Here is a 27,320-nt window from a genome sequence, read left to right as displayed (position 1 = left end):
GTATTAATAATTGTAGAAGGATGAGACCATCTCAGTTCAGTTTTCCTGCATTACCGGTACGTTTCCTATTGTGGATAACATAAAAGAATAAAAGTACAATGAAGTTCGGCATGTTGTGGCTCAACTGTCCCACTAAGCACGCCGTCTAAAAGTGGTCTAATAGTGGTATAGATTTGAACGTTTTTTTGTTGTCTAAACTTAAACTAGACGACTAATAGACGTCTAATAGTCGTCTAAATGCAGACCGTCTATATTTAGACGACTATTAGACGTCTATTAGTCGTCTAGTCTACGTTTAGACGACAAAAAAACGTTCACATCTATACCACTATTTGACCACTTTTAGACGGCGTGCTTAGTGGGATGCCTCTAGGTTGCCCTTGTTTTATTTGGCAATGATAAAGTACTAAAAACATTAACATACAAAGCCTTGTTAAAAACTCTACTTACAATAAAATGATTTCTTTGGGGGGGGGGGGGGGGGGGATACAGTAAGTGTTCTTCTCTAAACCTACATACGGTATGTAATTTGATATATGTACAGTACATCTTTGTTCATATTCTGTGTTCTGCTTGTCCATTACAAGTAGAACAGTCTTGGCTCAGGTATCTTGTCGCTCTCCGTATCTTGCTGCTCTCCGGCCATCTGTCCGCCTGTAGGGAGTGTTCCTCAGATCTGAGGCAAAACACAGACAAGTTGACTTAGACCTGATTTATTATACTCAGAAAATAGGCGATCTACCGGCTCATAATGCGCTGCTCTGTGCAGCATTGTGAGCTTGTAGATCTGCTATTTTCGGCACACAACGCTATCATACAGCAGAAGATTAGACAGAGGGAGAGCTCGCAGCATCATGGCAAACATTTATTTTGCTTAACAAAAATGATACATTTTCAAATGAATGTGTTCAGTTGAAAGTACACCGTTTTGGTTTGAGAGACGCTTCTGCTGCAGTACCTGTGATGATGTCCTCCAGACCCCCATCCTTGGGGACCACCTGGGGCTTCAGCTGCCTCTTCTTCAGCTCTGCCATCAGGTCCATCTTGGGCATCATGGGTGACTGCAAATAAACAAGACAATTGTAATCCTTGATACCGTGCGACCTACGGTCACAATTAATCTGGCTGGTCGAGTCATCGTTGTGATGTCAGAACAGGTCAGCTATATCCATATCTGGAGTCTGTGAGGTCAGATGTAGAGGTATTGGCCACTTGGCCAGCTCCATATATGGAGATGTCTTGAACATGAGGCGTGACGCACGGACAGACATGATCTGCAGGTGTTCATACTAAATGCGACCTACCGTCGCAATTATATACTTAGCTGACTGGGGTCCCCCTGGGCTCTGTACTAAGTCTGCTAGTATACACTACACCACATCTGTTTGCTGAAAATAGACAATCTATAAGCTCACAGCCTGTGAATCTGCTATTTTTAGAATGTTCAGACCAGAATAGGGATATTAGGGTTTGTGTCGTTAAAGCCAATTCCAAAATCTAAAAAGGTTAGGGGTTGGTTGCTTTGGATAATGTTATTTCCTCGAAAATAGTATTTGCAGCTCACACGTCAATCAAGCGCCACAATACGATGGGTTGTGTGATTGTAGACTGTCTATTTTCACAGAAAGTTGGCCTATTTTGGAAGTGAACCAGCGTTGGGTGTAAAGTTCTTGCCCACCACCGCTGAGACTAAGGTTGGAATCCTTGGCGGTGCCTCCGGCGTCAAGGGTGCCTGTCAGCAGAGGTGTTGAACAGTGAGGAATAGATTGTTCCTCTGCATGTGCTATGTCCTCCCGTTGAAACTCCTCACTGGCAGGTGAAAAGAAGTGCCATGTGTATCGGAGGAGGCATGTGGATGTTCAATACCATCCTAGGACCAACCAGTCAGAAGGCCAACCAGTAACAGTCATCAGTGACAAGACTAAACGAGGGAATCGGAATTGGCATAAACACAAAATTGGAAGGAAAAGGCACACACACAAAGGAAAATATTTGTACATCAAGGGGTGGAACAATAATTGACTACCTGTTGTGCCTTGTTTGGAGAACTTGCTTGGATAACTTTTTCCTCATTGCTCTCACTTTCCAGTTTCTTTCTCTGCTCAATGTCCTGTTCTGCTTTCTGGGTAAATAAAATAAACAGACACAGAAAACAAGTTCAGATGATTGAGGCGTTTGAACACACTTCAGAGCACCAGAGGCCTTGGGACACGTCCTCACCTTATAGGCCTTTACAAAGCGGACGAATGTGGGGAAAAACATTGAGGGTTGCGTGGTTTTGGGGTTCTCTCCAAAATACTCCACCGCAAAGCCATAGGCCTCCTGGAGAAGGAACAGGGAATGTGAGATAGCACAAGAAACTCTGTATGTTTATGAGGAGTTGCGTCATGTCGTCCCAACCACCAACCTGCGCCGCCTTGCCGTCTTTGATCAAAGCGTCTAACTGTTCACTGTTGGTCTTGATGAACTCCTTCAACACTGCGTTGTCTTCCTGCACCAAGAACTCCTTCTTACTCATCTCCATTCCCCGCTCTAATGAGCGGATGTCCTGGAGAATACCGTCCAAGGAGACTGGCAAAAAATAAATAAAAACCAGTAGCAATGTCATTACGGTTCCAGGTTTATACTATTAGAGTTAATCATTTAAACCCTACATACGTTGTTGTGCATCAACAGCTAAATTAGACGATCTACGTGTTGTGAGCCCAGAATCAGGATGCTAGGGTTCATCATGTGGATAAATTAAGTCAGGGTTTTACCATCATGTCTACTTTAGGGGAAAAGTCCAGGTGTGTCTTGAGATTTTATGACAACATTATTATTAAAAGATTATGAATTAAATGTACATAGTGCCCAATACAACAAAAGTGTTAACCACCTTCCACCTGACATCCATATTTACATTACTTTCACACATTTTAAACACCTATATATTTTTGCTACGACTACAGGTGTGACTTTAGACTTTGGTGGTATATTGTACCTAGAGAAGCCTTGTCCAAAAACTGAAGCTCTGAGTGAAAAGAGATCAGGTCAGGGTATTTCTCCTGGACTATGTTGCAGATGAAGTGAAGGAGAGTCTGGGAGCGGTCTGTGGACTTTGTGTCCAACAGCTGAAAGAAAGAAACGACAATATTTATTTGAGAGTTCTTTGTGCGCGCGCAAAGATGCGTTTTGAAGGAAGAACGAAGGAACTGACCAGGTCCAGGCTCTGCAGGCGAAACCCGCCGGCTGCTCCCCTCTTACTGCTGTTCATGTAGTTACCAAAGGCTAGGATGATCTGCAGGACAACAGAGGAGATGGAGAACATTAGATACACGCTCACTGCTAGGAGTGCACCATATACGTCCTGCAGTGCTCTCTACTATACTCACTTCTAACATCTTCTTTAGTTTGGCTGAAGACTTTATGGACAGGGATGCAGCAATGATGGAGTTCAGTTGCTGTGGATGAGAGATAAATAAAACAGGTTTCCTTTTGTAAAATAAACCTCAAACCTTAGATCAACAGGGTTCAGACTTCAGACACATCTTTACCAATTAATTTCCAAAACCTTTCCAGAATATTTAACCCGATTTCCAGGACTATATAACAATAATTCAGCCCAATAACGAGTCGCTTACTCCTATGCGCAATGCCCAAAGACAGGTAGTGTATGCCAGTGGTTCTCAACCTTTTCAGGCCGTGACCCCCGAAATAATCATATTTGAAGAGAGCTGAGGAATTTTGTATAACACGGTTTTATTGTGAAAATAGCCGATCTACATGCTCTACATGTGAGCATGTAGATCTGCTATTTTCACAATTTCTGCCTTTTAATATTTGACAATTTGGCCAATGTTTAATTTGTCATTTCAGTATTAACAAAATCAACAACGAAAGAGAATGCATATCTATTTTTTTCCAGGACCTTCCAGGACCCTTGATCAATTCCAAAACTTTTCCAGTACTGGAAAAATATTTTTTCTAATTTAAAAATATTTCCAGGAATTTCATGACCGTGGGAACCCTGGATCAAGTGTCCCTTCTCAACATTCTAGACATACTAACCGGCTGCAGGCGCTTTACAGTCTCTGGGAAATTGCCCATGAAGGTGAGGGTGTTTATTCGCTGAGTCAGACGAGGAATCTTGCCAAAACGTATCATGAACTGGTCTTCATCGGACAGCTCCTCCATCGGACGGCCCCCTTTCTCATAGTTTTGCAGTAGCTTCAGCTCATAGTCTGATGGAATGAAGTGCTCCAGGAGCTCCAAGAAGTCCAATTCCAAAGCCTGCTGGTCATAGCTGGACAGACAGTATGGTACAGGATCAGCAAAATCATGTAACAACCAGATTCTGTCATGTCATAATAGGCAAGCATTTGACGAAAATAGACATTCAGTGAAAATACCAGATCTACAAGCTCACAACGCCTTGCATCACAACACGTTGTCAGCTTGTAGATCAGTTATTTTCTGTGAAAAGATTTGGTGTCAAGGGAAAAAAGGAGGGTACCAAGTATAGACCCGTGAGGGACCATGATCAACAAGGTGTATAGGGTTTAAGTGGTTAATATTGATAACATGATATGATAATAGCTGTGAGGATAAAAAATAGTGAGATAAGTCCATACGTCTCTATAGCAGTGCAGATGCCCACTGGGCTCATCCCTGCCTTGCGTAGCGTGATGGCAAGGTTCTTGGCCTTGTTGCCCTCAATCAGGGACACCTTGGTGGAGGTCTTCTTTGCCACCTTCATGGACGCCTTCACTGTGGACACAGGTTTCGGCGCACTCTGGGCTTTGGTCTTAAATGCCTCTGCAAAGAGATCCATGTCCAATTCCTAAGAAAGAAGAAAGAAAAAAAACAACAGTGAGAGAGAGAAAGTATCAAGGGTAGGGAGTGAAAGAATGAGCACTATATTATTGGGTGGAGAATGGAGGACATGACTCATCTCACCTCCAACACCTGCTCGTCGTCCAGTTCGCTGAACACTGTGCCTGACACCTGGTTGGGTTTCAACGCCTGCCAGTTTAACAGTGGCATCTTGAACTTGGTCTCAATGGGCTTCCTCTTCTTTGCCGCTGAGGAGAGAAATAAGAAAGAAAAGAAAGAAAGAAAGAAAGAAAGAAAGAGTATAAATAGTGACAATGATACATTTAAGAAGTGCAGGGTTCCCACACATTTTTAATAATTCATTTCCTAAACTTTTCCAAAACCTTTCCAGAATATTTAACCCAATTTCCAGGACTATATAACAATAATTCAGCTCAATAACAGGTCGCTTACTCCTATGCGCAATGCCCAAAGACAGGTAGTGTATGCCAGTGGTTCTCAACCTTTTCAGGCCGTGACCCCCAAAATAATCATGTTTTAACTGGGGACCCAGTTAAAACACTAAGAGTTGAGGAAACTCTTAGTGCTTTAACTGGGGACCCAGTTAAAGCACTAAGAGTTGAGGAATTGTGTATAACACGGTTCTATTGTGAAAATAGCAGATCTACATGCTCACAACGCCTCGCAACATGTAGATCGGCTATTTTCACAATTTCTGCCTCTAATATTTGACAATTTGGCCAATGTTATTTTTTCAAAGCTTTTTTTTCCAGGACCTTCCAGGACCCTTGATCAATTTCCAGTAATTTCATGACCGTGGGAACCCTGCATTTAAGAAGTGCCTTCAGGACTGATGGCGTTATGATTGTACATGATGTTTCATAACGCAGGCTGGTGCTCAGCCAATCTCTTTACCAGGTTGACTGCCTGGGGCAGGTGGCGCTCCGGGTGGAGGCGGGGGTCCCGGCGGGGGTGGTGCTCCAGGAGGGGGTGGGACCCCAGGTGGGGGTGGGGGTGCAAACCCAGGCGGGGGAGGGGGAGGAGGAGGAGGGGGCGGGCCTACTCCAGGAGGAGGGGGTGGAGGAGGTGGAGGTGGAGGAACACAAGCTGCCTGTGGGGGTGGTGGAGCAGCAGCCACCACTGCACCACCAGGCAAAGGAGGAGGAGGAGGTGGTGGAGGTGGAGGAGCAGGGAGGACGGGCGGCGGCGAAGAAGCAGAATCAGGAGTGTCGCTTTCAGAGGGTTTGGGCTGCGGAGCGGAGGCCGCTACAGGGACGTATTCCACCACGGTGACAGGGACCACCTGGATGTCCAAGGCCCCGGAGGGAGAGCGCCCCAGACGGATCAGCCCCTTGTCCTGCAGCTCCTGGACCTTCTGCTCCAACTCCGAGGACCTCTGGGCTGACGTGTGGCTCAGACGCTCCCGGTCCTTCTCCCTCTCCCTGTCTAGCTCTCTTTCTCTCTCTCTCTGCTGCAGGGAACTGACCTGAGAACTGTACTCCCGCAGGCTTTCCTGTAGCAAGGATACACAACAGCAGACGGTGGGATGGTTTTAGAATGCCATTTATAAACCCCCGACGGGGATGAAAATAAATCCCCCGAAAAGGTGTGGATCTAAAGATCGAGTACGCACGCACACGCACACGCACACACACACACACACACACACACACACAATCTCATCAAGATATAAAGGCAGTTCTGTGCTTCAATAGCTGGAAATTCTGAATACTCCCTCTCCAATTAATTATTGTGTCCAGACTGATACTGGTAGGTCACTAAGCATCAGGGGTTAGTATGTCCCTCTGACATACTAGCATCATGTACTTGTACGTCAAGCTGCCTCATGCTATAGAACGGAGATAGCCCTCTGACCTATGGGTCACATACTACTTGCTTAATAACTGATGCTACGGAAACAAGGGAGAGCATCCTGACCTATGGGTCACATGCTACTTACTTGCTGAATAACTGAAACAAACCACCCTTTTAACCTTCAATTCAAGACAGGTTTGTCTCTGCTCGACTTAACCACTGTCTTAAAGCCTCTAGAGGCTTAGTAAACAGGACCCGATCTACAAATTCACAACACGTTGACACACTGTGAGCTTATAGATTGGCTATGTTGGGCTAAGTTCCCCCCAGAATATGCATGTTTAAGTGTTTACGCTCATCAGGCTGCACATGCAGAGTTCATCCACCATGAGGCAGTACTTACCTTGAGCAGCCCGTTCTCCTTTGCGCTCTGCATGAGCTGAGTATCCAGCTCAGCAATTCTCTCTGCAGTCCGATTCTCAGTCTCCTGCAGCCTCTCACTCAGCTGGAAACAACACATGAGTCCCACAGGATTTTAATTACATATACATAAAGGGACAGAAAGTAGGGACTTATGCCAGGTTTAGACTTGGCTGTGCACCAGAGATTGACGATCTAGATATGCTGTTTTCGACAACCAAGTATAAATCGGGCTTCAGCTTGCATGTTCATGGCTAACCTGCACGTTGTGCTCCTGCATTTCATTGACGTGATCGAGCTCTGTTCCTCTGTTCTCTGCGTCCTCTAGCAGGGCTCCAACGTCCAACACATTGTCCAGGTAGGCCTGGATCTGGACCTGTAGCTTCTCACTTTCCGTCTGCTTCAGAGTCTGATCATGTCCGCACACAGACACAAAGAACACGCGTACGATTACGGAATACAATCTGTGAGTTTAATTTAGGCCTAGAATTATTGAATGCTTTAACCAGTGAAAAATAGCAGATATACAAGCTCACAGCGCGGCACCGAGTGCCGCGCTGCGAGCTTGTAGATCTGCTATTTTTGAAAAAGTCGTGAAAATGTGTGCAAATCTTTGAATATATGTATTTTCAAAGCGAACGTTTGTAACTCAAATTTTGCTTCTGGGTGGTCCCTGGAACTTAATATTTTGAGAAGGGGGTCCGTGGCCAAATAAATATCAGTTTGGGGGTCCTTCACATGAAAAGGTTTGAGAACCACTGACACAGTGGTCTCTCAAGAACAGACTAACTGAGCTCCATTTAAGTGAAAAGGACCTTTTCTTTGACGATGGCTAGCCAGATTGCTGACATAGAAACATAGGGTTTTTAAAAAAATCTTAGAAGGATTCAAAAGACACTTATAGAATCGGGTAGAAATTCAAATTTTCAAGATTTTTCAAAAATAGCAGATATACAAGCTCGCAGCGTGCCGCGCTGTGAGCTTGTATATCTGCTATTTTTCAATAGTTAAAGCATAAAATAATGATGCACAATAATGTGTACCCGTTCTGAATGGGTTAATGGCCTCTCTGAGAGTTAACATCAGAATCACACATCAGCTTACCTCCAGATACTGGTCTAGATTGAGGTGAGTGAACTCATACTGCAGATGGACACGGAAGTTCATGTTCTCCACTGAGTGGACCACAATGTTTATGAACTGCATGCAGGCCACCTGGTGACAGTGGGATTTACACAATTTATAATTAATAACCACAGCTTCGGGCTCACATTTGTAAACAAATTATAAAAATGTCAAGGCATTATTTGTATTGAACAGGACAGTGGATACAGGCAGACAGACAAATGGGGCGTCATGCAACACTAGTCACAAACTGGGATTCAAACTCAGGACATTGTCATTTTTAGTAATGCAGTAGTGCACTGTTGACACAAATACCTGATTTAGTCGCACGGCGGTAACCTATTTTTTAAAAAAACGTCATGTTTTACACGTAAAAAAATGCTGTCTGTGTCAAACAGTGCGATGACCTTAACAGATTGTACCCCCAAGGATACCTCCTTTTATGTTTGGCATAGTTTCAGACATTATCTAGACCAGTGGTTCTTAATGTGGGGTCGGGGAACAACTAGGGGTCCTTGAGGGCGTTGCAGGCAATCTAATCTTCATTACACATACAAATAAAAATCACACCCAATGTGAAGTGAACGGTGGTCGTGCTTGCATAACGTCTTCAATTGGTAATTGGTGATGTAATACAGGCTACACACACGCACATTGCTATGGCAAAACGCTGAGGAAAACACATTGCTATGGTAAAGCGCTGAGGAAAAAGGAAAAAAAAGTCTAGGATGTAATTGGTGATGTAATATGGCCACACACACACACACACACACACACACACACACACACACACACACACACACACACACACACACACACACACACACACACACACACACACACACACACACACACACACACACACACACACACACACACACACACACACACACACACACACACACACAGCTATGGCAAAACGCTGAGGAAAACACATTGCTATGGCAAAACGCTGAGGAAAAGTGGCTACAGATAGTGGCTACAGATAATTGGTGATGTAATATGATGTAATATGGCTACATACACATTTTGCTATGGCAAAACGCTAAGGAAAACACATTGCTATGGCAAAACACTGAGGAAAGGTGGCTACAGACACACGCACAGCCACTCTTAGGAGCGGTTTACCACCGCTCAAAAAAAAAGTTTTCTCTGTATCCAAAATACAGAATTCTGGACCTAATCATCAGACGAAATCAGAGATCAAAGATTGTCTTTGATTGGGATCCCAAAGAAAGACTTACTTGGTACTTGGCCTAATCTAGACACAAGATGAGATCTAGACATTAATTAATTACTAATTAGATTAAAATACCATGAAGTCAATGTTGCTGTCGTCATTGGAGAAGTAATCCATCAGCTTTTCAAAGCGGTTCTTCTCTCTGCTCACCTGAGAAGGAGAATGTGTTAAATGTCTCTCTACAAACAAAATGTTTCTGAAGCTTACCCATCAAAGTACTAACGTTTTTTGCACTCTGCATACTGTATATCTAAAGCATTCATATTATAACTAAAACTGATACTCAGATCGTCACTCACTGAAAACCGGTGTGACGTAGTGCACGCAACTCAGTAGGGGTGTCTGTCACTCACCTCCTCATCAAAGACATACTTAAAGAATTAGTTTACCCAAAAAATGACTTATTTTCTATCAATTACAGAACCCATGAAGTCTTGAATTCACAGAGATTCTTTAGTTTTTGTCTCATTCCTGAGCCATTAATTTGATGTCGGGTCATCGGTCAGTCACCAATAGAAGACTCAAAGACTAGGAGACTCCGCTGGTTGTAATTATTGGCTTAGGAATGCGACAAAAAACAAAGAATCGCATATGTCTTTAATCAACCTCTGATTGAATAACAGCCCAGCTTAGGACTGTCAGACTAACAGGAAGTTAGTCTGGCAGTGTAATGCCACTGTGTCACAAGCGCTACTTTCACAAGCACTGGCATGTGTGTGTGACTGAGTGTGTGTGTTTGTGTTGTGTGTGTGTGTGTGTGTGTGTGTGTGTGTGTGTGTGTGTGTGTGTGTGTGTGTGTGTTGTGTACACACGCAAGCACCACACGCAACGTGTGTTGCTCAGCATTTCCCTCAAGGCAGAGACGAGGAAAAGTGGAGAACGAATGATACCGACAAATAACTAATGTGCATAGAAACCATTTCAGATATTCTGAATCAATATGTAACCTATCGAAAGATTTGTATTTATGAAACTACTAAACGTCATTGATGTGCACAATAGAAGTGAGTATTCGGAATGTAACAATGCATATGACAGCCTGAGGTTTATCTCTTCCTCAGCTCTTCTCATAACGCCCGGCTGTTTATTCTATGCTTAATGTTTGCACAGAAGCACACACTACATTCTATAATTGCCTACATTGTGTTGTAGACATAACATTATGGCAAAAACTAGCTTACAATGTTTACATTGCAATTAATGTATGGGCGAATCAAATGGGCTATCAAAATGAACAAATAAAAAACACAGTTGAAGATGTGTTTCAAGTGTGGACTAGAGGGTCCTCCTCTGGAGCCATTCTAACAGTGGTGTGGAGATTTCAGCATGTTGACTCTAGGAGCGTGTCATATTGGCATGTTAATGATGGATTGATTCTACAGGCTTATTTACGCATATATATTGGCAAAATAAATAGGTCCTGGAATTCTAAATGAGGGCAAAGATAGAGCCAAGATTGAGGTACTATTTTTCTTGATGGCCATTTTGTGTGTGAGAAAAGCACTTGATGAATATAATGAATATTTATTGATAAGATATAGTTTTTTCTTTTCTGAGGATGTAAACCACTTTGGGACTTTGGAATGGGACTTTACCCTAAAACATGCATTTACATTGATAAACCACACGGGGGCATAAGGAAGCCAGATGCCTGCTTGCTTCTCAAACCTGTGTACTTTTTACTCCTGCCATGAATGTAAACCTGGTCATTTAACAGATACCCTGGCTCACTGATACAAAGTACTTAGTTGTGGACCGGAAATAGCAGATATGCAAGCTTACGTGACATCAATGCACAAAGCGTTGTGGGCTTGTTGGTCAGCTATTTTCAGTGGGTGACAACCGCACGCACACAACCAAGTATAACTCAGGCTGTAGTCAGGGAAGGGAAGTGTGAACAGAAATAGCACAAATGGACAGATATGATGAAATAAAGCATGTGACGATGCCTCACCTCTCTGAAGTTGTCAAAAGCAGAGAGAATGATGTCGTGGCCTCCTCTCACCAGACACACAGCAGCCAGCAACTCCAACACCAGGGCCTTAGTTCTGTCACAGAGGATGGAGTAAGATATTGGCACACGTGGACACTCGCACACGCACACGCGCACACACACACACACACACACACACACACACACAGGTACCTGGCATTCCTGCTGTTGAGACTGTGGGTGATCTCATTTACACAGCGTGGATGAGTCATCACCTGGTTAAAGCCAGACTGCAAGAAAAGGAGAAATGTTTCATGAGTGTTTTAGCGCTTAAGCCTGTGTGTGTGTGTGTGTGTGTGTGTGTGTGTGTGTGTGTGTGTGTGTGTGTGTGTGTGTGTGTGTGGGGCATTCACAAATAGTGGTTTTTAGTATTCGAATTATTCAACCTCAAAGTATTTGAATTGTCGAATATATGACAGGACTGGCCAAACTGTCAAATATTAAGTCAGCAAGAGGCGAACATTGTGAAAATAGCCGATCTACATACTCACAACGCCTCGCGTTGCGAGGCGTTGTGAGCATGTAGATCTGCTATTTTCACAATATTTATCTGTGGAACAGAGTCACATTAAATGTAATACCTAAAATTCCAAGTGCTTGTCAGGGTGGGGGTCCACAGTTCAAATATGTTTATTTTGGGGGTCACGGCCTAAAAAGGTTTGAGAACCCCTGGTATTGAGCATTAACAAATTCATCCACCAGGGGCATTGACAACTCATTCTTATGACTTCCTATCTGGCCAAGCTTTATAAACTATATTATTTTTTTAAGAGAAAACAATAACAAAATTTAAATAAGCGAATATTCGACAACGTCGAATAGTGACTTTGATATTCGAATATTCTAACATTTGGTGAATGCCCTAGTGTGTGTGTGTGTGTGTGTGTGTGTGTGTGCGTGTGCGTGTGTATGTGTTGAGTACCTGGTAGTTCATGATGGCTCTCAGACACATGATGCACACATGTACGTCGTCTCTCTGGTTGGCTGCGTGTGGCTTCTTAGGACTCTTGTATGTTAGAGTGTTGCCTAGCCTGCAAATGTGACATGTCAGATCAGACATGCAAGTAAATGTTTAGATACTATGACCACAATCTACCATGATAGGTGTGACTCATGACCACAATCAACCAGCAGGCAAAGCTTGTAGTTAAATCTTCAGCCGAGGTTGCCTGCGGTTTGATAAGGGGTCCTATTTTGGTTTTAGAGAGCTATTAGTATTGCACATATGTGGACGGAAATGATGAAACAATGGCAGCTCCCTGCCTCAGATTTAGCATTTGATTGTGGACTAGTCGTCTGTGGATAAAAAGATCTTCAGTAAAGAAATAAAAAGATCATACTGTAAATGATGGTTGAAAAAGACCAGCACAAAAAATTACATTGGAAACATGACACGTCATATAATGCCATGTAATAATAAGATCTAAGCACTGTTTTCTCCACAGTTTGTTTTATAATTTAAATGAAGAAAAGGGTTTTGTACCTGACACTAATTCAGGTGATGTCACCCCTTATACATTAGGTGCAAGGGAATTTGACCAACCACCCACAATGCCCATATCCAGCCCTGAATGTGCAATTAAAAGATCAGATTTGTTTGTGTAGAGGAGTCATTTAAATTAAAAGAAATACATCAAGTTCATAATCATGTGGACTCCCTTGGGTAATATGTTTCATTTAAGACCATCGTGTACTTGATCATGTAAGTATCAGTGAGCTACATACAGTATAGACATATGCATATATCAAAACCAACAATAATGATGATGCTAATCAAAGATGATATAGAGCAGGGATCTTCAACGTTTTCAGACCAAGGACCCCTTAGTCGAGAGAGAGATGAAGCAGGGACCCCTACAACCATTTTCTGAGATTCCATATAGTTTCATCGTTTGACAGCACAATTATCAGTGTATTTTGGGTTCATGTACATTTGTGTTTCCAGATATTTAACCACTTGAACCGTCAATACTTAATAAACTTGACCTTTCACTCTGTACTTAGTCTGCTCTACACAAAACATCTTTGCCAAAAATAGCCGATCTACAAGCTCACAAGAGTTGTGAGCTTGTAGATCTGCTATTTTTGGCTAAGGTTCTCAGAATAAGGACACTAGGGTTCAAGTGGTATATAGAAAAGGAGAAAAAAAGCTTCTATTACACATAGATTTTGAGGCCCCCCTGTAGTACCTCTGAAGACCCACTAGGGACCCCGGACCCCCTGTTGAAGACCCCTGATATAGAGTCCATTACTGAACCTGTAGCTTCTGTGGTTCCTACCTCACAGTGAGGGCACGGGCAGCTCTGGTCATACTATGATGCGAGTGGGGGCTGGTAGTACTTTTATGCAAGTCCTCCAGTGACAGCTTTCCTCTGTCTGATAGTGTGCCACCATTTTCAACTGTATCCACGTCAAACCTATGAAAGAAATAAGATAAATGTATACAAGATATACTTTAATTCATAACATAAATACTCAATTTATGCTCCTTTGTATGTTGGTGACGCACAAGGAAAAGGCCAGATCTATTTTGGGCACTTTGATCAATTGAAAGAGAGTTACGATACTCCACGATGCGATCACGTGGTGTATGCATCATAAAACAAACATTCGTCTTGTTCTGGTTATCATCTCTGAGCACACAGAAACTAATTCCAGATCAACTACAATAGTGGCTCTCAAACCTTTACATGTGAAGGACCCCCAAAATGATATGTATTTGGCTGCAGATCCCATCTCAAAAATGTTTTCAGGGATCACCATAAGCAAAGATTTGAATTAAAGATGTTCACTTTATATTCAAAGATTTGCACAACTGTTCATGATTTATTTCAAAACCAGCAGATCTACAAGCTCATGGTTAAAGTGGTTAAAAATGATTGTGACGCTACATGAACTAATTTAGCCGGGGACCCCCTGGAACCACCCAAGGACACCTGCAGAACCAATGAACTACAGTATAAGTTTGTTCGCCAACATATTATTGAATATTATATGAATATCCTCCCTTGACAATGTAAGTCTATGTGATTGTCGTTACCCTCCCTCTACATGGCTCTGACTTTGCCAGGACAACAGAGGTTAATGACAATATCACTCACGAGGAATCGCTCTGTGCATATGACAGGTATTCCACCAAAACATCCAAGCCGTTATTCTGCTCATTGAGAAACTCCTGGGCCCACCTATATTTAAATGTGATGAAAAACAGAAAGAGGAATGGATTAAGGACAACTTAAGTCACTCATGACTAAATTTCAATTCAATTCAAAGGAGCTTGGAGCTTAGCTCCTTCCAGAAGCACCGCTCAAAGACAGTTGAAAATGGGTAAAATACAGTACATACAGTTGGAGGGGGTACAGCATTGTGTAAACAGAGCTATGCAACATTGCGTCATTATGTCAAGGACATGTTACATATACAGGGTGTGTTACATACAGTTTACAGGGACATGTTACATATACTGTACCAGGTATAAAGCTTTTTGAAAGAAAAAGCAACAATCTTTTGCAGTCACTTTGGGACAAAACAATTTAAATAGTATACAAAAAGGCATTTAAAATGTTTTTAAAGGTACCAACTCTGTTTAGGACTAGAGGTCTACTCGGTACAGATAGTGCCACTCAGTTGTAGTCCTTAGGGTGGTTGTACTCCATTGGATAACCTTCATTTCACACATCTTGCTGCTGTGTTCATTCTATATTCTAGTACAGTACATTCTATGACAAGAATTTGTTCTTGTTCTTGTTCAGCTAGACACTAGGAAATCAACTGGCAGAGGTGACTGCTTGCCGTAGGCCCGATTTACACTTAAAATATCACACCAACACTTCTTTCAGCTGTAAAGCCGTTGTTGAGCAACACGTGGCATGACACCGTCATCAAAGCTTAAATTAGGCTTTTAAGGGCTTACCCAATGTGATTGGTGCGAAGGGATATCTCCAGATCTTTAAGGACCTGGGTGGCATCCTGGACACGCTTCCTGAACTAAAATGAGTGAAAGACAGCATCTATAAGCCATTAGAGTGAATGTGGAATAGAAACAGTGTTTGGGATGGTGGCTTACTTAAGAACACCAGTAAGACTCCCTAATCGGGAGATAAGCGACCGTTGGTCGCTTATCTCCTGTCACACTGCTGACATCAGTATGACATCACACCGTACACAAATGACCCTTATATAAGACCGGCATTATCTACCGACAGATTAGTAACAAGATGTCAAAATCATTGAAGGTTTACCCTACTAACCAACTGTTTACCATAGCAACCATGTTTTTTACCTTAGCAACCAACTGTTTACCCTAGCAACCAACTTTTTACCACAGCAACCATGTTTTTTTTACCCTAGCAACCAACTGTTTACCCTAGCAACCAATTGTTTACCATAGCAACCATGTTTTCTTACCCTAGCAACCAACTGTTTACCCTAGCAACCAACTGTTTACCATAGCAACCATGTTTTTTACAGGGTCTGGGATTGATGACATCAGAAATCTCCATATATGGGCATGAAAGGGATTTTGTTTCTGGAAATATGTCTGTGGGGTGCCACATTTGGAATAAAACACTTACATCACACATCTGGATATCCATACAGCCCATCTAGTTTGCCTGTGTCCATTTATGCCCATATATCTGATGACATTGGGACAATGATCTCCATATATGGGCATAAAACTTATGTTAATTAGTAAAGCCTGGGGATCTCCATATATGGGCATGAGGGGTACCCTAAAAGGGCATCATCTGGGAATAGCAAATATAGTTATCCTAGAAAGTGAAAATCTTACATCAAAGGCCATAACTACCTACCTACCACCATACTGCATTCCTCATTAAACTACCTACCAGTAAGATGCCTAAGGGAGAAAAGCAAAGGGCGAGGTTGCACCATTTCTTGGTCTTCTGGCCAGTGATGTATATCGGACCATTTAACCATATATGGAGACATCTGGTACCCAAAGATATTCACAGATATGGGCTTAATATTGATGACATAAGGGATCTCCATATATGGGCGTAAAAGGGATTTGGTTCCCCTGGCATCACAGGGATCTCCATATATGGGCATAAAATGGATTTGGTTACCCTGGCAACACGGGGATCTCCATATCTCCATATATGGGCATAAAAGGGATTTGGTTCCCCTGGCATCACAGGGATCTCCATATATGGGCATAAAAGGGATTTGGTTCCCCTGACATTACAGTGATGTCAGTGGCTGGTTCTACAGAGGGGATCTCCATTTATGGGCATAAAAGGGAATGTATGTATGATGATGTCAGATATCATAGACGTCATAGGACTTTCACATAACGAATAACTGAGTAAGCATGTAAACCCGTAAAATCTATATTTGGGCATGGCTGATTTATGACCTCATCATGATGACACGAGCAAACACAGCTGAATTGTATAAATGATCAGTGCAGAAACCAACAGAAGTATTTGACCAAGACTCTTCGATTTAAACATCAACAAAGGTGTGACGTTTGTTGATGGTCACGTGTGACGTGTGACGGACGGACGGACGGACGGACGGCCGGTGGAGGTTTTCATAGTAAACTGCTCCCTGACGGTCGCAATTATATAACATCATTATTTTCATTTTGACATTGAAGTTTAGGCTACAAAAATGTTATTTTAATAGAAATACCATTACAATAGTGATCTCTATTCCATTCAGCCTACCCACTTCCATGTATTGTTATGCCTAGTCCTACTTCTTTTTATGGTGTTTGCAAAAGTAATTTAACACATCACTCTGCATAATGTATTGCTTTTAAGCTTGACATCGAATAAGTAATATTATGTAATATACTATACTGTATACATTTTGAAAGTAACTGCATTTCATGTTAATTATCAAATGGTGGAAAACATTATATCATGAACTTCATGGAATAAATAAAAAAGTTCAAAAAAGAATAAAACATTATTCTGAACACCGACCCTGCGTGGCACACCCAGGCCTTGGTCCTGGTAGAAGTTCTTGATCTTGGTCAGATAGATGGAAGGAGGGTTCTTCACTTGGAAGCGTTCCTGGGACAGGTGCACATGTGGAGGAGGAAATCAGTCTTTGTCTTCAACAGATGATGTTATTTACCCTGTACAGCAGTGATTCTCACTCAGGGCACCCCTGTAAATAATGTTTTTATCCACGGCACCCCTGAATTACACTGTAGAATCTTAAGTCATATTACACTATGTAAATATGTCAATCTTTCCCCCTTGTACCAAAGGAAACAATCTAATTAGGAGACATGTCATAATTGATCCTATAATATAAATGCTAGGATAGCAGCTAGCATACAAGAGAATAGATAACTTTATACTTGAGGGTTAACCACTTGAACCCCAGCATCCCTATTCTGGGTGGAAAGTTCACCAAAAATAGCCGATCTACAAGCTCACAACTCGTCACAATGTGACACATTGTGAACTTGTAGATCTGCTATTTTTGGTGAAGAGAGTTGGTGTAGATTGATTGTTTTTCAATCGTTTTAGTGATTTTGATTTCAGTTGGTGGGGGCATGCATAAAAGTGCAGATTTTTTAATTACTATTTACAGTAACACTACTAGCCTCCATAAGTCACATCTGCCCATGAAAGATGTGACCCCCCCTTTCCTAGAACTGGAGGATGGATTGTGGGGTCATGTGAACAGTGACATCATGAATGTGTTGTCTGCAAGCCAACGAGTACACCTTCATGATGTCACTGATCACATGATTATTATCAAAGTATTCTGAGGCAACCTGAACTGGCGTCACAGCACCCTCTTTGAGAACCCCTGCTGTACAGTAGATACGCAACATGCTACGCAACACGTGACGCAACAGCTTTTTGTTCTCTTAAACTGTAGGAGCCACAAACCACCCTCTGACATCCGTTGCCACCACAGGGTCAATGGGTCTAAGCTACAGTGACTTTCTAGTAAGTAATGACCTGTATTAACATGGTGCTATGAATTACACCACAGATCCAGTTTTGGGATTAAATGTATTTATGAACTGTAAAACAAACCTTCAGTGCCCCAGTAGAAGACTGGAAAATAATACTGTTGAGCTTATTAACTCCTTTTATAGTTGCGGTACTCTTGCTCTCATGCTCTTTTGTACTCATGTGATGGTGTCTCGCACCTAAAAATAGTGGATCTATACAAGCTCAGACAGCGTAAGAGGATGTATAAATAGGGCTTTACTGTACCTGATCACAAACCAGCTCCCATTTCTTGTCGTTGTCATACTGACATAAAAGCTTCAGTTTGTCTGGGGGTAAGTTCATGTGGCCCTGAAAGAGAAGTTGGGGGTTAGTAAATCCAACAGAAATAGAAGTGCACAAATGTAGGACTCAGTTTTGTTTAAATATCAGGTAAAGGCCTCTAATATAATATTTCATATCACCATCTCCTGCCTGTATATGAAACCAAAACCTGAGTGTTAGGCTAATTTGAGAGTAAAAATGAACAGCTGTCCCATTATTATTATTACTTAGAACTGACACTTCCGTTTTGTGTTTTCCCACGCTCTGCTTGTCTGTGTTTTTTGTGTGAACCGATTTGCCCCAAAGGTCATCGCGATCGGGACTCGAATACGGTCAGCCTGACAGCGCATCGCGAGTTCGAGTCAGCCTAGGTGCCCAGACGGCGACACCAGCCGTCCGGGCCTACATGTGTTCTTTAATTTTTAACTATTTTCATAATGGCAGTCAATGGAGGTTGAATCTGGTTTGCCCAAATATTAAGTTATAGATGGTGACTGAAGTCATAGACTGGACACATGAAGACTGAGATTCACAAGGAAGCCACACCGTTAGATGCAGTCTTGTTAATGTAATTGATGTGAAATGTAAATATTTCTGGAGTAGGACCAACTAGTTTCACCAGCTAGGAGGAAAACAGTCTAACAAAAGAATATCATATCACTTCATTCTTAAACTCACATTATCTAATAGACTTTTGATTCAAAATAGAGCAAAAGCTAATTAACATTTATTCTTGCACTAAACCTCATCAAGGCCAATTCTGGTTTATGCTAAGATACTCATTTGCATAATGAATCTGATTTGTGATGACTATTTTCATGTAAAGCTTTAATACAGTATATATAGGCCTATATGCCTTTCTGGCAAACCGTTTATTTGGGGTTCGGAGGAAGAACCACAAAAATGTGTGGCTACACGAGTTATACTGTACATATTCAAGCAGCAGCTTGTGGTTTCATTTCCATACACAATAAAGCCCCACCTAGGCGGGTACACAGGCGCCTCACTTTGCAAGTGAACACCAAACTCTGGTAGAGGTGAGGGAGGGGTCTCATTGTGGTTTTGTGTGATAAGACTGACAAGAAAGAAGAAAAAATACAGTAAGCACAATGTATCTTAAGTTTACAGTAACCTGTTTTTTTTTTTAACCATTAACGCTTTCATCACCTCCAGACTTGACTATTGCAATTGCAACTGAAACAAAATGCAGCTGCCAGATTTCTGAAATGAGCAATGAGCACATTAAACCAGTCCTTGCAGCCCTTCACTGCTTACCTGTGACTTTTAGAATTGATTTTAAGATTTTACTGCTCTTGCGTGTATCTGTGATCTTTTAACTCCCTTAAAAGATCGCTTTTGCCGTTCGGGCCCCTCAGCAGTGGAACTCACTGCCAGGGGACCTCAGACAGGCAACCAAGTGTCCTCTTTCAACTCCCTTCCAAAAACTCACCTCTATTGCACAGCTTTTCTTAATTTATGAACTTGTACTAGTTAGTAGTTATGCAACTAATTTCTGATCTTTGTTGTTGTATATTAACTGTTGTTAGGGTTAGGGTTTGTTTTTGAAAAGTGCTATATAAGTAAAGTTATTATTGTTAATAGTCAAGAAGACCTGAGGCCGATTCTACAAATAATTTAGACTTAGGAGAAATGTGTTCACAGTTCTGCTTACTAATGAGTTTCCCAAAATCTGAACCACCTTCTCTCACTCACAGTTGAGCTGATTGGCAAAAATGTTGTCCTTTAGAGTGTGGGGAAGTGAAGTGAGATCATATTTTCATTCTAGACTTTGTAGGAGGCGGAGGCCGTTGGGCAGGAAATGTTGGCCAGGGGCTACACCTGCTGTGCTCAGTTTAACAAAGCGTAACGGAATCATTATTATTAAGTATGCACAATAGTGAGCGAGTTCAATGCATTGTTAAGCCATCTTTCCAGCCATCGTTCCCTTCAGTAGGCTGGTGGATGAGTGTGTGGTGTCTGGCTGCACTGCATTCACAGTCAATTGTACTGTGAATGTGTAATATGTAGTCATATTCTGAAATACGAATGTCATCTCAATATATTCCCTTCTTTCATGTTGGAACCATATGTCATTTGTATTCTTAGAGGGGGGAAGGCTTCATAATGTGAGGAAGTTGATGGATGATTCATTCATTCCGGAAATTATTATTCATATTTATCAAATTCTGTCATTTTTTGTAGACTGCTACCCTATGGTAAAACCCTCACAATTTCCTTGAATTGGCTGTCAATTCCATAATTATTCCCATTTGTCCAGGATTGGGTTTTTCCAAAAGTATTTTATGTACAGATGTGTAGACTGATGGAGTCATGATGAATGTGATTAGAATGGTTCTAATGGAGATCATCACACTGAAATAAAGTCATTAGGCTTCAAATATATTTAAAAATAGTGAAAATACAAATAGCATGCAATGCAACACAAGCTAGTAGATCTGCTTTTTTCACTTTTTTTTAGGCATAAAATAGGGCTTAGTGATTTGTTGATATACACACATTTTAAAAATATACGTTTTGGGGGTAAACTAAAATATTTAATAGTAGTTGTATCCTTAAATAGTGGAAATACATGATCTACAAGCTCACTTTGAAACCTTTTTGGGGAGGAAAATTTAAATGTATTAACATTTTTCATTTGAATGTAAAGGATTCTGATGATTATGCGAAAAATAATTGTGACTGTGAGTATCTCCAATAATTGTGATCGGATGATGATCTAAATAATAACTGTGAGACAGACCAAGTAACCAAGTTTCATTATAAGAGAAAGTAATCAGTAATCGATGTTTAACTTTTGCTGTGAGGTCAGGTCAAGGTAAACATTTCATGGGTCTTATATCTCAGTGGTTCTCAACCTGTGGGTCGGGAAACCCAGAAGGGGCCCCGGTCCCCACGTGATGTTGGTAGGGCCCGCAGATGACAATTAAGTGACAATTTAAGACCTTTTTAGTTTTTAATCCCTTAATTCTATCCAGTGGTTCTCAAACTGTGGTACGTGTACCACTGGTGGTACATGGGCACCCCTCTGGTGGTACTCAGAGGAGTTTCCCAAAAATAAGTACATAAGTGGAGTGAAATATTTATATTACAGTGTAGTACAGGTAGTTCTTCTAACCAAGCAATTGATTGAAATAGGCTCTCCAGCTGTGCTGAAATGAGCATGAGGGCACACCTAGCCATTAATAGAGGATTTGAAAATGGATTGATCACATTAGAAATATCAGTTTGCATGGGAAGTTCCCATGCAATCTGTTTGATGACCCGGTCATCAAATTATTGGCTTAGAAATGCAACAAAAACTAAAAAATCTCCATGAATTCAAGGAATAAATTGGCCTCCTGTGTTGCATATATGGGGTGGTTCTACACATTAACACATATGGTGGTACTTGGAGAGACACATATTTTCTGAGGTGGTACTTGGCATAAAAAGTTTGAGAACCACTGGATTCTATACCATTATACTCATGTTGAGGCGTTTATGTGAGCTTGTAGATCAGCTATTTTCACAATATGTACCTGTGGAACCGAGTCAAACTACTGTAAATGTAATGCCAAGTGCTTGTCAGGGTGGGAGCGGTTGCCAGTTCATATAGGATTATTTTGGGGGGCTGTGGGCTGAAAAGGTTGAGAACCTCTGATGGGGAACAGTGAGACGTAGAACAACAGATGTTGATGTGGGCAGGGTTTGCACCTCAAGGAACTTGCATGTCATCAATATGGGTGATATGTCTATCACCCACGCTGGTGACGCTGGTGATTTTGAATTTCACATAGCAATTACTGTAACCTCATTCCCACTTCCCAGTTGTATCTGCATCTCGCGAAGAGTTTGAAAAGCCTGGAAAAGAACTACTGCTGAAAGTGTCTAAAAAGGAAGTACAGGAAGTGCAGGGCTACAGGAAGTTAGTCTCGCGAGGCCTCCGCGATTTTGGCAAATGCTCCCAGCATACAGTCTGGCAAAGGGAAATAGAAACGATGAGTGCGAGATAAAGCGGATGTGACGCAACCGCTCCCTTGGTGCAGTAGCAATAACATGTCCTACTGGAAGCATTATGTCTCCTTTCAACATTTCTGGGGGCGTTATTTCGTCTTTCTCTAGTGTTATTGGTGTTACCTCCATGATGTTTTCAAACGTTTTCTTAAACTATACACCCATAACAAGAATAGGCCGCTCGAATGACTTAGTCTGAGCTATTGTATTTCTGTTATGTTTCCAATGGGACTACAGTTCCGTGCAGCAGCGGCTACTTCCGATACTCGCCGCTCGGGAGCTGCCGTTCCAGACTCTATATAGCATTCGGAGATTGTGGAATAGTTGTCTGGCTACGCGAGACTAACAGGAAGTTGTCCTGCCTACCGGAACTTCCTGTTGTTCAAAGACATTATATAATATAGGCCTATATATAATATTATATTGTTTAGAGTTAGACTAATGCTAGGTTATTGGTTTACCCCTGATCCTAGATAGATTACTAAGGCACTAGACTAGACTGTCTCTCTGCATTTGATGTATATGTTTACCTTATTTACTGTAAATGACTTACAGTAAGTCGCTCTAAATGCCTAAATTGTAAATTGTAGCCCTATACCAGACCTGGGCATTGCGCGGCCCTTTGGTACACTCTGACCGGCCATTGTAGGGTTAATGGCAAATTGCAAAATAAACAGTTTCTAATTTTACCTCATGCTTGGACTAAAGCTGCATTTCTTTTATTTTGATGTTTTTTATTCACGTACATATGGATGCAATGCAGACATCAACACGTGTACGTGATAATTGGATGTTGTCTCAATAACAAGCAGGTGGTCAGACTGGTCACAAGTCAAGTCGACATGCCTTACTTTACCCATCAAAAATGGCTTAAGTGGCTAAAAAAGAAAAGTCGATGCCGAATGCCGGTTTTCAACAAAAATGGGACTGCTAAGTCAGGTCGCAGTTGGTAAATGGTAAATGGTAAATGGTGCATTTATATAGCGCTTTTATCCAAAGCGCTTTACAGAGATTGTGCATTATTCACCCATTCACGCACACATTCATACACCGGTGGCGGAGGAAACCATGCAAGGCACCAACCTGCTCACCGGGAGCAATGTGGGGTTCAGAGTCTTGCCCAAGGACCCTTCGACATTAACTCAGGGGGAGCCCGGATTCGAACTGGGAACCCTTCGGGAACCCTTCGTGTTCTAATAACGGTTTCTCTACCCCTGAGCTATGCCGCCCCAGTTACTCGACCAGCTGTCCGTCTGTCAGTCAGTCTGTGAGTCAGTCCGTCTGTCACACGTCACACTTTTGTCCTGCTCATATCTCCGCAAACGTTGCCCCGATCCATGCAACATTTTGCACACACACTCCTTGCCTGCCAAACCACAACCTCCACCCATCAATTCTCACATGGCCCTCTTCTAGCGCCACCATGAGGCCGATTCTTGCAAAACACATTTTTGGACACTGCTCCTACAATTCTTGCCCTAAAATCACGCAAATCGCTACACAGTATGTCTACACTCATGTCATCAACATGGATATGTCCCATATAGCGCCACCATCAGGCCGATTTTTTAAAACACATTTTTGGACACTACTCCTTCAGATTTGGCCCTAAAATCACGCAAATCGCTACACAGTATGTCTACACTCATCTCATCAACATGGATCTGTCCCATATAGCGCCACCGTCAGGCCGATTTCTTCAAACACATTTTTGGACACTGCTCCTACACATTTTGGCCTAAAATCACGCTGCGACCTGACGGTCGCTTATCTCCCGATTAGGGAGTCTTACTGGTTTAAGTCAGAGGTACCGCTGTGTGTTTTGTTTGCGGGGAGCACATCTTGCTGGGAGCACTGCTTTTTGGCCTGGCCCTCCACAATATTTTCTGTTGTTCATGTGGCCCCATGGAAAAAATGATCGCCCACCACATACTATACTTCCTTTACTTCCTGTTAAACACTTTAAGACACATGAGGTTCAGCCTACACATCAGATCACATCTACTAATGTTTCAAGTGAGATTGCACAGTTGCAGAGAAACTTATTTATTTGAACCTACTATGTAACATGTTGCTCAGTTGCTCATTTTCACTCTTCTATTAGGACCGAGCCATGATATAAAGATCTAAAACGTTAAATTAAATTTAAACTGACTGGTCAAAAAAGAAGCATAGGCCTGAGTGAGTGTCTTTATTGTTATGTCAATCTGTGTTTTCCACATTTTGAAACTGCAGAAACTTGAAATAATAGGCCTGAGTGTCTTTATTGTTATGTCAATCTGTGTTTTCCACATTTTGAAACTGCCGAAACGTGAAATAATGTTGAAACATGTCTTTTCCGGTCGCAGGGTCATTGTCTTGTCAAAATATGTTGCTTAACTTCCTCTTAACAACTTCTACCCTCCCCAGAAGAATTACATTGCAGAAAGGGAACTTTGTAAGCAGTGCAAACTAATATCTCTTTTTGCTATATTCATTTAAAAACCCTTCTTCCACTGTACTCTACAACTGAAAAAAAGTAAGTATAGGCCTACTTTATGCTATGTTGTTGTCTTTATCAGCTGCTCTCAAAGTGAATTTCAGGGAGGGACTCTCTAGGTTCCTTTATGGGGGTCTAAATCGACCCTTTGCAAGTCTGTAACTTTGGCAGTGTACAAATGGAACCAAAATGGACCCTACCATGGAACCAAATGGACATTTGTACACTGCCAAAGTTAAGAGGAGACCTTCAAAGTTTGAGAACCACTGGTCTATAATCTGTCTGTGTCTGTCTCTCCAGTGACTCACCAGCACCACGTTGAACCTTTCCACCAGCTCCTGCTCAGGGGGCATCGGGGGAGCCGGCTGCTTCTTCTGGAAGGCCGGTGTGGGGTCAGAAGAACCAGAAGAGTTAATCCTGGCCTCCCGTTGGCCCTGAGCCTGCTCCTGCTCAGAGGCCCCCGCCACATTCCCCATCACCAGTCTCCAAATGTAATCCAGGTCAGGGGGGAAACGACAACACCTTCCTCAGAGAACACACTTGTATTCCAAAACAAAGTGAAAAAAAAAAAAAAAAAGTCTGCCCAGTTCAAAAATCTTCAGAAGTTAAGCCCCAGACAAGCTTCTTAGCTGGTCATCTTTTTACTGGTCCATTTGGACTGTCAGTGAGAGAAACATCAAGTCACCGGTGACCGGTCTACTGCACCTGTCTTGGTCTTGTGGAGAGGGCAACTGAGAAAACACATTTGTTTGATCTCATGCCTCCATGTCTACTCTTCAACTGTCCTTCTGTCTCTTTCTCTCCACACGTATACGGCTACTTCTAAGAAGAACAGCAGTAGACCCAGTTTGGGCCTTTAGGGCACAGTAAAAATCACCTCCCCGTAGCTTAATTACACACTCTTACCTATAACTTTAGTTCAGAGATCTGTGCAGAGGGTGTGGGAGGAAGGAGAGGAGTTTGACACTGACTGACACTACTGCTGCACTCACTGACAGAAAACCACAGCCGCACAAAAAAGCAGAACAGTAACTTCCTGTGTGAAACAGCAAGAAGGGGTGCAGGGCCGGATAAAAACACGGTAGGCACGACAACATAATAGGCCTATACAAATAGGCCTACACTACACAAATGACGCCATTCTATGATAAGGAAAGACATGAAAATGCCAGTAGGCTGTTAGGCCTACGCATATGCCTACAGGTGGGCGGTGTGAATACAAAATGATTAAGAAAACATTCCCTCACATTCATATTTGAAACTTAATTTGCAAAAGCCTAACATCACCATGTCCGGGGAGAGAATAGGCTATGTGACTGAGTTGATGAGTGCAGGTGAGGTCCACTAGGTCGCGAGCATTGTCCTATAGCGCCACCCTGCGTTTGAAGCCACATGCTGCATGCATGCAGTAAATTTGCAGTGGTTCCCAAAAGAGAGATTAGACATTTGCCCGGGACGCAAACTAGTGAGAAGAACATGTGTGTTTTGAAATAATAATAGCCTAATTAAAAACTAAATGCAGGAAACCAAAAATAGGCTATGTGCGCGTCTGCGACCCACAAACGGGTCCCGACCCTATGTCCCGACCCACTCTATGGTCCCGACCCATTGCAGTAAAGCCATGGCCTGAATGTCACTCAGACAGTAAAACAACATCCACACACACTATCCCTCCTCTGACCCACCTTACCGAGCATCACCACGAAAGCGTGGGGTGGCTCAAAGTAGCTGACAGAGTACAGCATCTTGCAATGGGCCTTGTGTACAAGATACACTACACCTCCAAGATTCCCATGTACCTGACAAACTACTTCTTAAAGGTCAAGGATGTTCACGATCATAACACCAGAGGCAGCTCCACTAATCATCATCAGCGTAGATTTAACACTAAACAAGGCGCTAACTCGTTCTCCTGCTATACCATCAACATGTGGAACGCCCTTCCACAAGCCCTAAAGGAGAGCAAATCCCTAGCCTCCTTCAAAATTGGTATGAAAAGTCACCTTCAGACAGCAGCTACCCGTGACTTGTAAATAGACTAAGCCCCCATGCTCCCCCCCCCCCTTTTTCTTTGTATTCTGCCTTTTGTATTTGATGTTATGCTTTTGAAACTGATATTATCCTAGATAAAGTACTATGTTCTATCCTTCT

General features: G+C 42.2%; 1 protein-coding gene across 1 annotated transcript; it reads right to left on the bottom strand.

Moving 5' to 3' along the window:
- Positions 1–370: 370 nt before the first annotated feature.
- fmnl1a (formin-like 1a) lies at positions 371–25,921 on the bottom strand. The gene is made up of 25 exons (XM_080723888.1): positions 25,478–25,921; positions 18,620–18,703; positions 17,363–17,452; positions 15,322–15,395; positions 14,510–14,593; positions 13,688–13,825; positions 12,331–12,439; positions 11,562–11,638; positions 11,370–11,463; positions 9,491–9,565; positions 8,155–8,265; positions 7,310–7,459; positions 7,034–7,135; positions 5,731–6,328; positions 4,939–5,063; positions 4,614–4,822; positions 4,051–4,285; positions 3,375–3,443; positions 3,200–3,280; positions 2,984–3,113; positions 2,408–2,571; positions 2,221–2,322; positions 2,027–2,122; positions 959–1,061; positions 371–676 (listed from the first exon to the last, which is right to left on the bottom strand). The coding sequence occupies exons 1-25, from the start codon at positions 25,643–25,645 to the stop codon at positions 603–605; spliced, it is 3,342 nt and encodes a 1,113-aa protein (XP_080580014.1). The 5' UTR covers positions 25,646–25,921; the 3' UTR covers positions 371–602.
- Positions 25,922–27,320: the final 1,399 nt, after the last annotated feature.

Source organism: Nannobrachium achirus, assembly GCF_963921795.1.
Source record: "Nannobrachium achirus genome assembly, chromosome: 4".
In the NCBI taxonomy this organism is placed as follows: domain Eukaryota; kingdom Metazoa; phylum Chordata; class Actinopteri; order Myctophiformes; family Myctophidae; genus Nannobrachium; species Nannobrachium achirus.
The sequence above is the reverse complement of the archived record's forward strand: the minus strand, read 5'-3'. Positions and strand labels throughout refer to the sequence as shown.

Excerpts from the sequence above, each read along its gene's own strand:
- fmnl1a (XM_080723888.1), bottom strand. The coding sequence starts at position 25,645 with ATGGGGAATGTGGCGGGGGCCTCTGAGCAGGAGCAGGCTCAGGGCCAA. Across the intron at positions 7,136-7,309 it reads TGCAGGAGCACAACGTGCAG|CTGAGTGAGAGGCTGCAGGA; the intron begins GTTAGCCATGAA and ends TGTTGTTTCCAG. Across the intron at positions 3,444-4,050 it reads CTGTAAAGCGCCTGCAGCCG|CAACTGAACTCCATCATTGC; the intron begins GTTAGTATGTCT and ends TCTCATCCACAG.